The 12,934-nt window shown below is 42.3% G+C and overlaps 1 protein-coding gene across 2 annotated transcripts in view; it reads left to right on the forward strand.

Annotated features, from left to right (window-relative positions):
* The window catches only part of LOC121597460 (glucose-6-phosphate 1-epimerase), a 46,017-nt gene that overhangs the window by 3,415 nt on the left and 29,668 nt on the right, over window positions 1-12,934 (forward strand). For both annotated transcript variants that reach the window (XM_041923231.1, XM_041923232.1), the window contains exon 3: window positions 9,473-9,524. In XM_041923231.1, coding sequence (XP_041779165.1) covers window positions 9,473-9,524 — 52 coding nt within the window. The remainder of the gene's footprint in view (window positions 1-9,472; window positions 9,525-12,934) is intronic.

Raw genomic sequence — 12,934 nt, forward strand, 5'->3', positions numbered from 1 at the left:
CCAGGCATTAGGCTTGGGTGACGACCCTGAGACAATGTGACCTGCACTCGGCCACGACTCGCGTCTTGGGTAGGAATTTTAAGGCGGCAGGGTGAAATCACAAGGTGTTGAATGGAGCGCTACTGTATAATGTGTGTGTTCTTCCACATGCTTTCAGATGGTTTTTGGGAATAAAGGGCAAAATTCCAATATCCCTAAAAGCAATTGTTGTCGATCATGATGTTTGTTTAAACATTTAAAATGATCATCAAATAATTATTATTAATTACCCTTTCAATTCCGTACGCATTTTGCTTTGTTAACACTTTGTTTAACACGCACTGAACACGTACAAAAAAAAAACCAAATGCTTGTAGTTTATCAAATGCTGTGTAGCCTTTTATTTTGTTGTCCCGAGGGGTTTTTGTTTTAGGTCACTTTTTGTGATGTCAAATAAAGTTTCTTTTTTTAATCTGCTTACTGCTAACGCTCATCGACTTATGCTTCCGAACCATGTGTGATGTGGCCCAGTGGCTTCCAGGAAGTTTTGATCTTTTCAAGCTAACGCGTCGACAAATCTTCGAGTCGGTGGCATAAAAAACAGAAGATATCGAAGTACAAAAAAAAAAGCAGCACACATGCAACAAATTTGCGCCGCTGTTGGGTGCGTAAGGCGCGCGGGGTTTTTTGAGATGTTGATTTGACACTTTTTTAAGCTATTCATAGATTTCATTGATTGTTGAACATGGTGCTGACAGATATTGCTTCTTCTTCTTCTTTTTTGTTGGATTTTCGACAAGCCCTTCTTGCGTGATGAGGTATGCAACTTTTGCTTTTGCTGCTTGAATGTGCTGTTTTCCCATTTTGATTCACCTTGATCGATTTTTTTGCACTATTTTGGTGCGCATTTGTCGTGTCGTTTCGTTTTGCGGCCAACATGAAAAACAATAACAAACGTACGCAGTTCATGTGCGTGCAATTAAAGCAAAACTGCAGTTGCTGGAACTGATTTAAGTTGAAAACAAATAACCCCAACTTATACTTACATTGAATCCAATACCTTTGCGGATTGAAACGTTAAACGTTAAAGGCTAATTGATGTGTGTCTTGTTTTATTTTGTTTTTTTTTGTTTAAATTTTTGCTTTGCTTTATCGGCTAATGAACTTTTGCATCTTCCATGAATCGCACGATCGCGTGGCATCTTCGAATGAACGATAGGTTTCTTGGGGCGCAATGTGTTGGGAGTTTGTCGGTCTTATCATCCGCTGCAGTGTGTTGCAGTTGGGGAGGGAGAAGGGGACCCTTTCGCTTGAAAAGACGCTTGTTATCATCGTTATCATCTGGTGTCTAGTGTGTCGTAAAGTTTTCGGTCAGTTTGGTATTTGGTTTGGTAGAATGAAAAAACAAAAAAAAAAACGGGGGAAACGACGACAACTGATAAGGCAAATATTGCAACATGCGTTTTTGAAACGTGAATGCAGGTTTTAGGCGGGTTTTCTTACCATAGGAATGCTTTTACACTTGTCATTTTGTTGTTGAAATGTGATTTAGGTATATTTTTGCAATTAAATTTGAAAACCTTGATGATAATTTGCACTACAAACCGTTTTATGGCATGTTTTGGTGGACATCGGCTAGCGCGATCCTCCCTTTATTGCACAAACCAATCTTATCTTAATTGGACACCTGTTTTCTATTGGATTATATCTGTTGTTATCTGCGCTGGTGTAGCGGCCTGATAACAGTGACACAATTCGACCGTTGGGACTTGCACTCTGGCAATGAAAGCTTCTTTCAGCAATATCATAAACCCCATCGATTCAGCCTCATCGTTTCACAGCGGTGCTGTATTATAATTGTTTAAAGCAAAAGTGCACACTAGTGCATGCAGCACGTTGCACGCGCATCATCTCGCCGCTGTAGGTTAGCTTATCAAGCGTGGTGCATTTGTGGTTGATCAGTCTACAGTCTGTTCGAGAAGCGATTAGAAGCGATCGTGAACTCGCCTGAACTGTTCGTCTGGGACGGTACTGGACGTGGGCTGGAGTTTAACGTTCGGACAGAAAACTAATCCCAAAACATTACTGGAAATTGTCTCGATGTTTCGACTCCGGATGGAATGGAATGATTTATGAAGGGTAGACAGAAGCTTCCGTCACTGTGTGCTTCACTGTACTACACCGGATTGGATCGGATGGGGTCCCGCCAGATGGGTCCCGCCTTAAGATCGTAATGCATGGCGACCTTCGGCCGTGCTGTGGGATAAGGAAATGGGTGGCAGTCTAGCAGCAGCAAACATTGATTAGCCCGGAACATTAGGTTGTGAAATGTGTCGCCGATTTTTTGTTTTTCTTTTTCGGGGCTAATGCTTTCAAAACCCACCATGTTCTGTATGCACAGAATCACAGTCCCGGGCAGAAAGGTTTGTAATTAAAACCTCAAAACGTGATCGTTCCGCGGCGGTTGTTCGGCCAAGGCGCATTGTTCTTATCAAAAATGATACTTTTTTGCCCTTTGCTTGCTGATGAGGTTCCCGTTTGATGTTCTCTGTTTCATTTGTTGTGAAATTCTCGTATATTACGAAATTGATCTTAATTGCTTTGTCGTGATTAGCTATTTTTTTTACTTGTTTTATAGTTTTTGGCTTTTAAAATTTACTGTCATTGGTTATCTAATTTCTCTTCACTTAAGCACACTATAGGGGTTTTTTTAGACAAGAATCTTGACCTGCAAGAACTAAGTGTGATGTAAGTTATCAATCTTTCAGGAAGGAACTGGCGAGCCCTGTTTCGTGAATTGTGAAATAATTATCAATACGCTCTAGTTGTTGTTGATTCATTATATTATTCTTTGATGTCCATGCGAGTCTGTTTTTTGCTATATTCTTGAACCAGATGTTTGTTTAGAAGCGTTTTTGCTGTTGTCCAATTCTCTCTTTTTTGTTTTAATACACATGGAAACGTTGTACTGCAGTAGGTTATAACGCTTTCACTATGTTTTTGTTTCCAATTTGATTCTCAACAGTAATTTTACTATTAAAAATAGTAAATAAGTAAATTCCATTACAATTGCTTATTTCTTTAAAAGATAGATTAGAACACAAATAAAAAAATCATCGACCCTAAGACACGAAACCTACTCAATCTTTAGTGATGCGATACTTTGGCAGACTGGTTGAAGAAATTTGATTTGTGGGCCAACATTGCTGAGAGAATGTTTTCAAAAACCAATAGGAAAAAAAAATAATAGCACAACCAACACAGACGGATCGAAACCGGCAATCCTTTTTTTCCGTTCTTGGAATTGTTTTCAAAAGCAATATTCTCGGGAAATGTGAACTCTCTCTGTCTCTCGCCTATCGCTGGCGCCTATGCCGCCAGTGTTGGTGGCCTGTGGGATCAATCATCCATTTAATTGATTTGAATTTTGTTTGTGTAGGGCGATGGATGCGTGCAAAAAAGGGATTCCTAAAGACGCAAACCAGAGTGGCCCTCTGGCTGGTGGTGAAGGTGGTGGGAGTAGTAGTAGTAGCAGTAGTAGCTCATCAATTAGCATAGTGCTTTTTTAACCCACCCCGAAAAAGGGAAACCTGTTTAAATTTTGTAAAGAATAGATCGACATAGAGCGTAGCGCATGGAAAGGGTAGAATAATTTAAATTTTTGTAGCTTTTTGTACATTTTATTAGGCATATTTTTTAAATCATTTCGGCGTTATTTATTTGCTGTTTATTGTACCGCTTTAAGAAGCATTTAGCTCTTTCAATATTTACAACAGATTTTCTTAATAAAGATTGCCTCCGAGATACGTTGTTAATGAGGACCGAAAAGAATTCGGGTGTTTTGAATTTCTGCGAGTTTTTCTTGTATTGCTTATAGAGTCAGCGGTAGATTTTAGACATCAAATTCAATATTTGATATGATAATTTAACACTAAATGCAGATTAAAAATGTGTACTTTTTGTACTTTGGTAATAAGTGTAGAGTACATGAACGATTACTATTAGGAGTACCAATAAGTTCATAGCGTTTTTATGTTAGATGTCGCCACTTGTTTGTTTGTTTAATCAGGTAACGGCTCTATTTCACTAGCTTAACGCTTTTTGTTGTTGTTGCGGGAAGTTCTTGCTTTATTATGAACAATTCGGAGAAAAAATCTACCAAAAATGCATGCTCCCTAGCTGAAGATGGAATGGCAGTTCATGCCTGTTCTCTAACTGAAGTAACTGGTCGGACGTGGTTTGAGTTGGAACAGTGCTCTCCAACCTTTTTAGGATTACCCAACACTTATGTTTGAAAATGTGCAATTAATTGTTTAGTAGATAAAGTTCAAAAGATTTTGATCGAACATATGTTTAATATTATTCTATACACGCCCGTTGAAAATTTAATCTTGATTGTGGGAACAAATTTGAACGATATGTATTGTAATGAGCTTTTCTTTTTTTAAACGTCTTTCGCGTACCACGTCTGTTCACGCCATGGACCACAGGTTGGAGACCACTGATTTAGAAGAAGAAGATCGTTACCGAGTGTTACGGAAATGTGAAGATCCTGAATAACCACTTAATGAAGACACTTGTAGTATCTCGTCTTAAGTCATTTCCCATCGATAAAATGCAATGGAAAGCCAGACGAAAGTTCAGACGAACAGAAGCTGAGAGACACCTGATCTTTCGGTACCTGTAAAAACGTTCTATAGAAACATTTAAATGGGAAAGTACTTGGATCCAACCCACTCTATATATGGAGGACATAAAAATAACATAAATCTTTTATTAACAACACTTTGGACTTCTTGGTATACCTAGTGCTAAAAGAAAACTCTTCCATATCGTGAACAAAATTACACGACCATTTCATTTCAGGTGGACACGTTTAAACCCTTTTTTTGTTGTTGTTTAACCTCCATCGTTTAACCATGGCCACATGGCGAACTAGGGCTCTGGGGAAGTGTGGGGAGTCGGGGAAACAGCTTCACCACCACACGACCTGAAAGGCGTAGGAAGGTTAGAATGCACGAAGAGGAGAGGGCAATGTGTAATTACACTCTTATACATAAACCATATGCAAGTACTCTAGCCGTGTATGTGTTAGGGATGTGTTTTTTTTTTTGCGTGTGTGTCTGCTTCATGGTTACTATTACTCCGGGATTACTGCCGCGTTTTCATTACGCGACCGCCCGTGTCTGTATAGTGACACGGTAGCCACTGTAACCGTTTGTTGGTATATAGTTGCCATTGTTCGGGCATGTACCCAGTGGTTGTGTGTGTGTGTGTGTGCCTCCTTTTTTTGACTAATTTTTCTGCCGTCCTACAAACGGCCTACGACATAACATTAGCATGGCCGCCGTTCGGTCGGGCAGCGTTCAACAAGCAACGACCGACCAGAGCCGCGCAACCTGCACTTGGGCTTGCGTAGTCGCCAGGGGGAAAAAAACATGCGTTTAATCTTGATAGTTTGTACGGTAAAATGGAGACAAAAAAGAAGGGATATGAAGCATGCAGTGCATATAGGGACCCTCACGGTGTAAGTGAAGTATTGATCGTTCACCTTTATAAGATGATCGTTAGCCGTTGATTAGCAACGGGATACGATGAGATGTGCAGCCTTTATATTAATCGCATGTACAACAATACTGATCTCCTTTTTTTTTCACCACTTGTATCGTAAGTTATTATTCAAAAGTTCTAATTACGGCAAGGGCGTGGCAAAAATTTGAATATTCTCTCGTTCTCTTTTGGCAATTCCCTTCGATCCTACAACGGCAGTGGTTTTGGGAGTGCAATTTTTTGTGTACTTCTTCTAGCGTTTCAACTTGCCAAAAATAAAACTCCCCAATAACCCGTTACATCAGCGTCACCCGGAGGCGTTGTTTTTTTTATATTTTTTTGTTCTCCTTCTCTTTCTCTTTGGTGGCATAGTGTCCCATTTCTTGCGGCCGTCCCGAAACTTTCGAATCATCTTTCGGGATGGGAAGAAGGATCCTTTCTAATTTCCCGTCTCCACCCATTCTGCGTTTGACTAATTTTTCTACACTTTGTTTGTGTATCGCTGTGTGTGTGTGTGTGTGTGTGTGTGTGTGTGTGTGTGTGTGTGCTTCCCCTTTTTTGCGCCACTTTCTGTGCTCGATTTCGAGTGCAGCTAGCCTCCCGAAAGTCAGCTGCCTGCGGGCGCCCATGAGCAGGATAAATTAGTTCAAACCAACCCCAAAAGCTCATGCCGTGTTTAAGACAGGCATGCTTTTTTTTCTTCTTCTAATTCTCTCCAACTCTCTCTCGCCTTCTCCTTTCGCTTGGTTGATGCCACTTCTTCGTTCGTCACCCACCGCGTTCTGGCACGAAAATCGGGCCAGTATAGAAAAGGAACGATAGAAGAAGAAGAAGAAGCAAAAAAAGCAGACCCCAAAGGCTCCAATTTCCACCCATTCAATCGGGGAGGGTTGGAAATAGAAAGGGGGTTACGGGCAAGTGGAAAGAAAATTCGCGGAAGACGAGACAAGATCGACCGTTAGTGTGAGCCGGCGGCAACGGCGGCGGCGTCGGCGACCGTGCTTTGTGGTTGCGCCATAATTTCGCCAAACTTTCGCGGCGCTACGTAGAGCCGTGTGGCGTGCGTTGGTCGGCTTCGGAGGTCGAAATAGAAAAAAAAACCAAAAAACGGGCAAAGGTGCAACCGAAACAGTAAACAAACAGTATCCGGGTGAAAGAAGGGATGTGTAAAGGAGAAGCAAAACCACGAAAAAAAAATGAGCAAAAATTCGCAATAGAACCACCTTTTTTTTTTGGCGAGCCGGCTGGCTGGGAGGGATGGGTTGCGTTGGCGAACGAGATGAACGGGACAACGGAAGTGGAAGAATTGGCACACATTTTTTTTTTTGTTTCGGGCATTTTTACTGTGTGCTCCTTCCTCTGCACCGTTCTTGTTTGATGGCTTTGGACCCCATGCCCGCAAGTCGATAGAAAGCTAGACGCTCGATCAAATCAAACCCGCTAACCATCGCGCCAAACCAAAGCCCCGAGCAGCGAAGAAAGGCCGCAAGAAACAAAAACTTACCGATCAGGTTTTGGTTGTTAGGTTTTTTTTTGGCAAAAAGCCTTAATCTTACCCAGGGTCGTCGTCGGGGTTTGTTTTAGTTTCTCTTTGGTTCCAGATTTCGCACACAGTGAGACGAAATTTGCAACTAATATTTTGGATTGCTGCAAAACCCCGTTATGATCGTTGAAAGCTTAGTTTGGCATGGGCTTTGAATGAGTTTGAAATAAAATTTGGCCAATTCATAAATTTGGCCGCACTCTATCTTTCTGATAGGCACGTTTGGACATTAACCTAAATGAAGTGAATTTGATTATGTTTGTAAAAGTTTTGGCATTCGGTTAATGCGTTTAAAGGTTCAAATTCATAGAGCAATTTTTGGAGACTGTAAGAACGGTTGAAGAACTCGTTTGAGCTTCCAAAAATTGGACATCTTTGAAGCTCCAACGGACTAGGCGACCCTTAGCTTGGATTTTGGGTCCACCAACCGGGGTACCGTTTGCTGACGATTTGTTCATGGAAGTAGAGTATTTACCTCCGATCAATCCGTTTGTACAAACACTTCTTGGCATTGACCTGACTGACTGGCTATATACTTTAATTCTCTACTTTTTTTAAAGCCAAAAAAGCACCTTCAAAATAATGCAAAAAACCCATGCTAAACCCAAACAAACGGTGACGATATGTGTGGTTGATGAAAAATGCTCGAAAAAGCGAACGAATTGGTGATAGAAACAAGGCAAGGCAAAGGCCATTCGAATGGTGCTAAGGTGCTAAGAGACCTGCTACTGCTGCAGTAGATTCGATTGGACCAATACACCGTCAGGCTTCGGGGTTAATATCGGTACGAGGTTGGCATGATTTGTCCGCCGGTAGCACAAACACTTGACCCCTTCAGGTGACAGTCTGGTTGGGAGGGGGGGGGGGGGGGTGGTGAAGCGAAGAGTCTAAGGCCTCGGAACTGGCAGAGCTCGCGACCAGCTGTACTGTTGTGTGGTCGTCGTAGTGCAAACAGAGACCGTGGTTAAGTGTTTGTTAGATGCGTCGCCTGCTGCTGCTGCTGCTGCTACTGTCAACTGGTGTGTAGTAGCCGTGGTCATGAACCGAGAAAAGTGAATGTATTTGTGAATGTCGCGTACCTCGTGTGTGTGTGCTCGCGCGCGATAGGTGTGAGGTGGTTAGGAAAACAACAGCTCTGGGACGCACTGTTCCGGAGAGTGTTTGGAGTAAATAAGGAATATAGTAAATTGACAACGTTTTTTTGTAGATAAATTGCATTGATAGTTACATCAACTATCGTTTTTGACAGCTGCAGAGTGCATCCATCCGGAACGGCAGCAAAGAGCGTCATGTGATGATGACCGGCAGTCAGATTTATCTTCACTTATTCGTGTGTGTCTTGTATTGTTGTTTGGTTGTTCGCGCCACCAAGACACCAAGAACTCCCTCCCTTTTGCTTTTGGCAAGCACTTCGCCGGATGCCCGTCTAGCGGAAAACGTGTGCCGGACGACACGCTCATTTTACGAATGAGTAAAACTGTGCGTTTGAAGGTCGTTGGAGGTCTCTTGCTGAGGGCTCCTCAGCTTCGCTGCTTCGCCTCGCTTACACAGTTGTCTCTCGAGCTAAGCGACAACAAAAAGGAGAGAAAAAAATCCGTCCGTTGGGGTCATCGGGAAGAAGTATGTTACGCTGTATGTTGACGGGTGGTTTAAGAGCGGGGCAGTAGGGTACGTAAAAAGCGTCATAATAAACGGAACGAAGTGCTGTGTATGTACGGTTTGGTTGTAGGGTAGCTCTCGAGAAGGGGGGTAAACGGCATTTGTAGATGGTTAATTTTGATGAGTTTTTTTGCTTATTTGTTTTTTCTTCTCTTTAAGGGTAGGTTTGATAGAAAATGATGACCTCTGGGTAAAAATTGATTTAAACCTGTTTGTTGAACTATACCGCAAGAGCGCTTTTTTGACTCATGCTACTTGCTATATTTTACGAAATACGGTTCACCATCGTACTGTTTATTCGTGTAATGTCTCAATCATTGTTAACTTATTACGAACCATCACAATTAATTTCGATTCGCACTTCCTTCCTAGCTGTGTGCAATGGCATGTGTGGAATGCACCGTGATGTTTCGCCCACTTAATGCTGTAAATGAAATAATTACGTATCGGTCTCTTCTCCTTGTCCCGCTTGTCGAGGGTTTGGTTTGTTTTGGTATCGAATTCTTCGCTGTAAATAGAGCAATTCATTTCACCACTTGTTGGATGTGTGCTTGTTTTTGCTTTTTCGTTCTGTTTCACACGGCGTTTGGACACCAACTGTTGCCATTCCAATTTGAGAGGCATTCATAGTTTTCGTACACGTTTTCTCAATTCACACGACAATTTTGACATGGAAGAGTTTTAGATTTAAAATTTGTATTTATAGATAAATCATCCTTTATTTTTGTAATTTCCTTGCAGGTGCAACCGTGGTGTCCTGGCGAGTAAATAATCAAGAACAGTTGTTTGTAAGGTGAGTCACACATAAATAGCACAATAAGATCGAGGAGGATATTACTTGCATTACCCAAAACATTACAAATAGATACGCAAGCTATTCTGTAATTACAATCGCAACGAAACTTATTTTTTTCTTCGTTAAACTGTCAACATTATAATGAAAATCGAAGGCCTGGTAATGTGTATTGACACTTCTACGCATACTGACAATCGGTTCACGACAGCAGATTTACAGTATCGATTTCACTTGTTAACATTCTTCTTCTTCTATTTGGCGTAACGTTCTACGCGTGCTTGCCGGCCTATACAGGCCTTTTTTTCGAGACTTAATTCGTTACCACGTAGCCGGATAGTCCATCCTTGCTACGGGGGGACGGTCCATTCTGGGCTTGAACCCATGACGGACATGTTATTGAGTCGATCGAGTTGACGACTGTACCACGGGACCGCCGCTTGTTAACATGTTTGCCACAAATGAGCATTCAGATACTTCTCGTCTGTGTTCTAATGAGTATATTCCTAACCGCAAGCAACTAGCTTCATAATCCGGTATCTTACCGCGCCAAGGAAGATGTCGAAGGGCTAATCGAGTGAAACGCCTTTGCACAGATGCAATTCGATCCATCCAAAGTAGAGAATTGGGACAAGCAAAGCAATTGAATTCGAGGATCAGTCTCACTAAGGGATCAGTCTCACATTTAAATTTTGTGTATAATTGTTATACTAAGTAACACAATATTGCAAGCTTTTATTGTAACTGTGTTTCGTATAACTGGTTATAGCTAAAATTGACAGTGTTACATCCCCAAACATGATCAATTGTATCCCTATGCTATTGAACGGCAACAGCAAGAGAAGGAAAAAAAATCAAACCTTCAAACTTGTCATCACAAAATGCCAACATGAAAAGGTTTCATCGGTCATTTGAAAAACGTGCACAAAAAAAACAAACACACACACACACACACACACACACACACACACACACACACACACACACACACACACACTTTTGTTCATCCCTTTCAACCTCGAATGATTTTTAATTCACCGCTTCATACATCTATGACACCTGGCCGTACAACGACAACAAGCGCGGAAACGGTGCAAGCAGCAGTAGGAAAAATAATACTAACATGCAAAGTGTAGAAAGAAAAACAACACTCTATATCACATAAAAGTGCTAAAAAATAGCAATATCCCTCGCTTGCAGCAATAATAAGAATAATCGCCTGACGAGAACAAAGTAGAAAACGTGATTAAATTTATTATGGCCATGTGCGTGTGCCTGTGTGTGTGTGGCAGGCGCGCGTTTTCATACCCCTGTCGCACGATCCTTTCCGGTGCTTCCTCCACCATGGCAGGGGGTGGCAGCGGGGTGGCATGGTTTTTTGTGCCCCCTATTTCCCACACTCCCACCGGTCCTGACGATGCCGGTTTGCGTTTGTTTTTTTTTACCCCCTTCTTTCTAGTTTCATTAGTGCGAGTTGTGCTTTGGGGCATGGGGCAAAACTGAACAAAAAAAAAAAAAACTCTCCATCTATCGCTAACACCCCCTTTAAACCCCGCATCCTTTTTCCAACACACCCCTGCCAGTGCTTTGCAATTTGTGCCTTCACTATCGCTTTACACAATCACTGCGCCATCGCCGTTCACGCACCGGGGCCCCACACGCACTAACGCACCTAGTCCTAGTCACAAAAGGGGAGGGTAGAGTATTGGGCGGAAGTGGAGGAGGATTTGCCTTTTTTTGTTTGATTTCCCCTTCCCCCCTTCCTGCATTTCCCGGGCTTTATTTTTTCACCCACAAAGTCCATATGTGGCGGGCGGAAAAAGGATGCGAGCATGTGGAAAGCTTTTTTTCCACCGACACGCACCTACCCATGCCAGAGAGTCCCAGAGTCCATGGTTGTAAGGTCAGGGGCAGGGGAAGGTAGGCAAGGAAAATCGGTGTGTTGTGGTCATCATTTGGCTGTTGCCATTGGTTAGGATGCGATTTTTTCCCCCGTTTCGTTCCAACGTATGCTAAACTCGTCTCTGGCGGTCGGGCAGGACGTGACAAAGGGTGGGAGGGGAGGGGGGGAGGTCTGTGGGGATGTGGTTCGGGGCACGTCGGTTTGGTTAGGTTATGAATTGTGATCCTCCCGGCACGGATTGATGAGTGTACGGAGTGGAAAAGCGCTGGAAAAGCGCTTTCCCAGACACCCCATTCTTTTTAAAGCTGGGAAAGCTGGGTCGTAGTGGCTGGGGGGGAGGGGGGGGAGGGTTTGTTCATTTGGTGCATATTTGAGCTAGTGCAAACTTTGGATCCGATTTTTTCACAGCTGCCTGGTTGGCTATCGTCTACACTCTCGCTGTATCATTTGATGCTGCGTGCTGTATTGTGCTCCTGTGTGTGTGTGTACAGTACAGTCGTTATCAATCTTGGTGGAGCTTTAGTTCTTTCAACCATCCCGAAACACGGTACGCTTACTAGAGTGGATTCCGGTACCCGGAAGGGGAAACTAAGAACGGCAAAAATACGTTTTAAACCCCGACACGTGCAGGATGAAAAAAGAGCTCCCAAAACACGAAACACGAATTCAAATCACGCATATCTTTGGACACACGTTGGTTTGATGAGTGTATCATGTAAATTTGAACGATTGGAAGCAGTTAGTTACTCAACGGGAGGAAAATGGTACCCGAAAAAACGCTTCAATGAGCAAACAAAACTGCTTTTGAATTTAATTAATTTCACCCTTAAAAAAAAGGTGAATTGAAATACATTTGATTGTTCTCTGTAAGCGCCGGGAAAGTGCTTTGTCCCGGATTATCTGATTGATTTTAAAATAAAACGTTAAAAATAAAGCATCAAATTATGCGTTTTCAAATCAATTTCAAAACGAGCACTGATTAAAAAAAACCTCCCCACTTCACACCTCACACTGCATGGTATTAATTTTTCATCAAATCCTCCGTTCATGCATGCATCCCATGATCAACCAGCATAAGCGCATGAACAGCTAAACAGCGACAGACAGACAAAGAACAAACCGCGAACAACGCGAACCCAGGCGTGTACTTTTAATTCATGTTCCATGGTAAACTGTTTCATGTGGTTGAGGCGATGTGTATGTGCTTTTTTTTTGCTTTTTTTGCAGTGTATTGTACATTGTGAGAATGGGAAATAGATGCGTATTTTGAATTTTAATGTTTTTTTGTGTAGTTGTATTTAAAATCACCATATTATAACCATGTTTTTCTTCCTCTGTTGCTCCCTATTTCCAATGCTTCCACCGCAGCAGCAAAAAAGGAAAAAAAAAAACCCCACTATGCTCCAGCGATTTGTTATGTATTGTGGTTAGAGGCTGGAGGGATTTTTTGTTTTGGTGCCATCGGCGGTCACTATTATTGCGCTGAATTTGCGAACCGTGCGAGCGG

Source organism: Anopheles merus, chromosome 3R, assembly GCF_017562075.2.
Source record: "Anopheles merus strain MAF chromosome 3R, AmerM5.1, whole genome shotgun sequence".
NCBI lineage: Eukaryota > Metazoa > Arthropoda > Insecta > Diptera > Culicidae > Anopheles > Anopheles merus.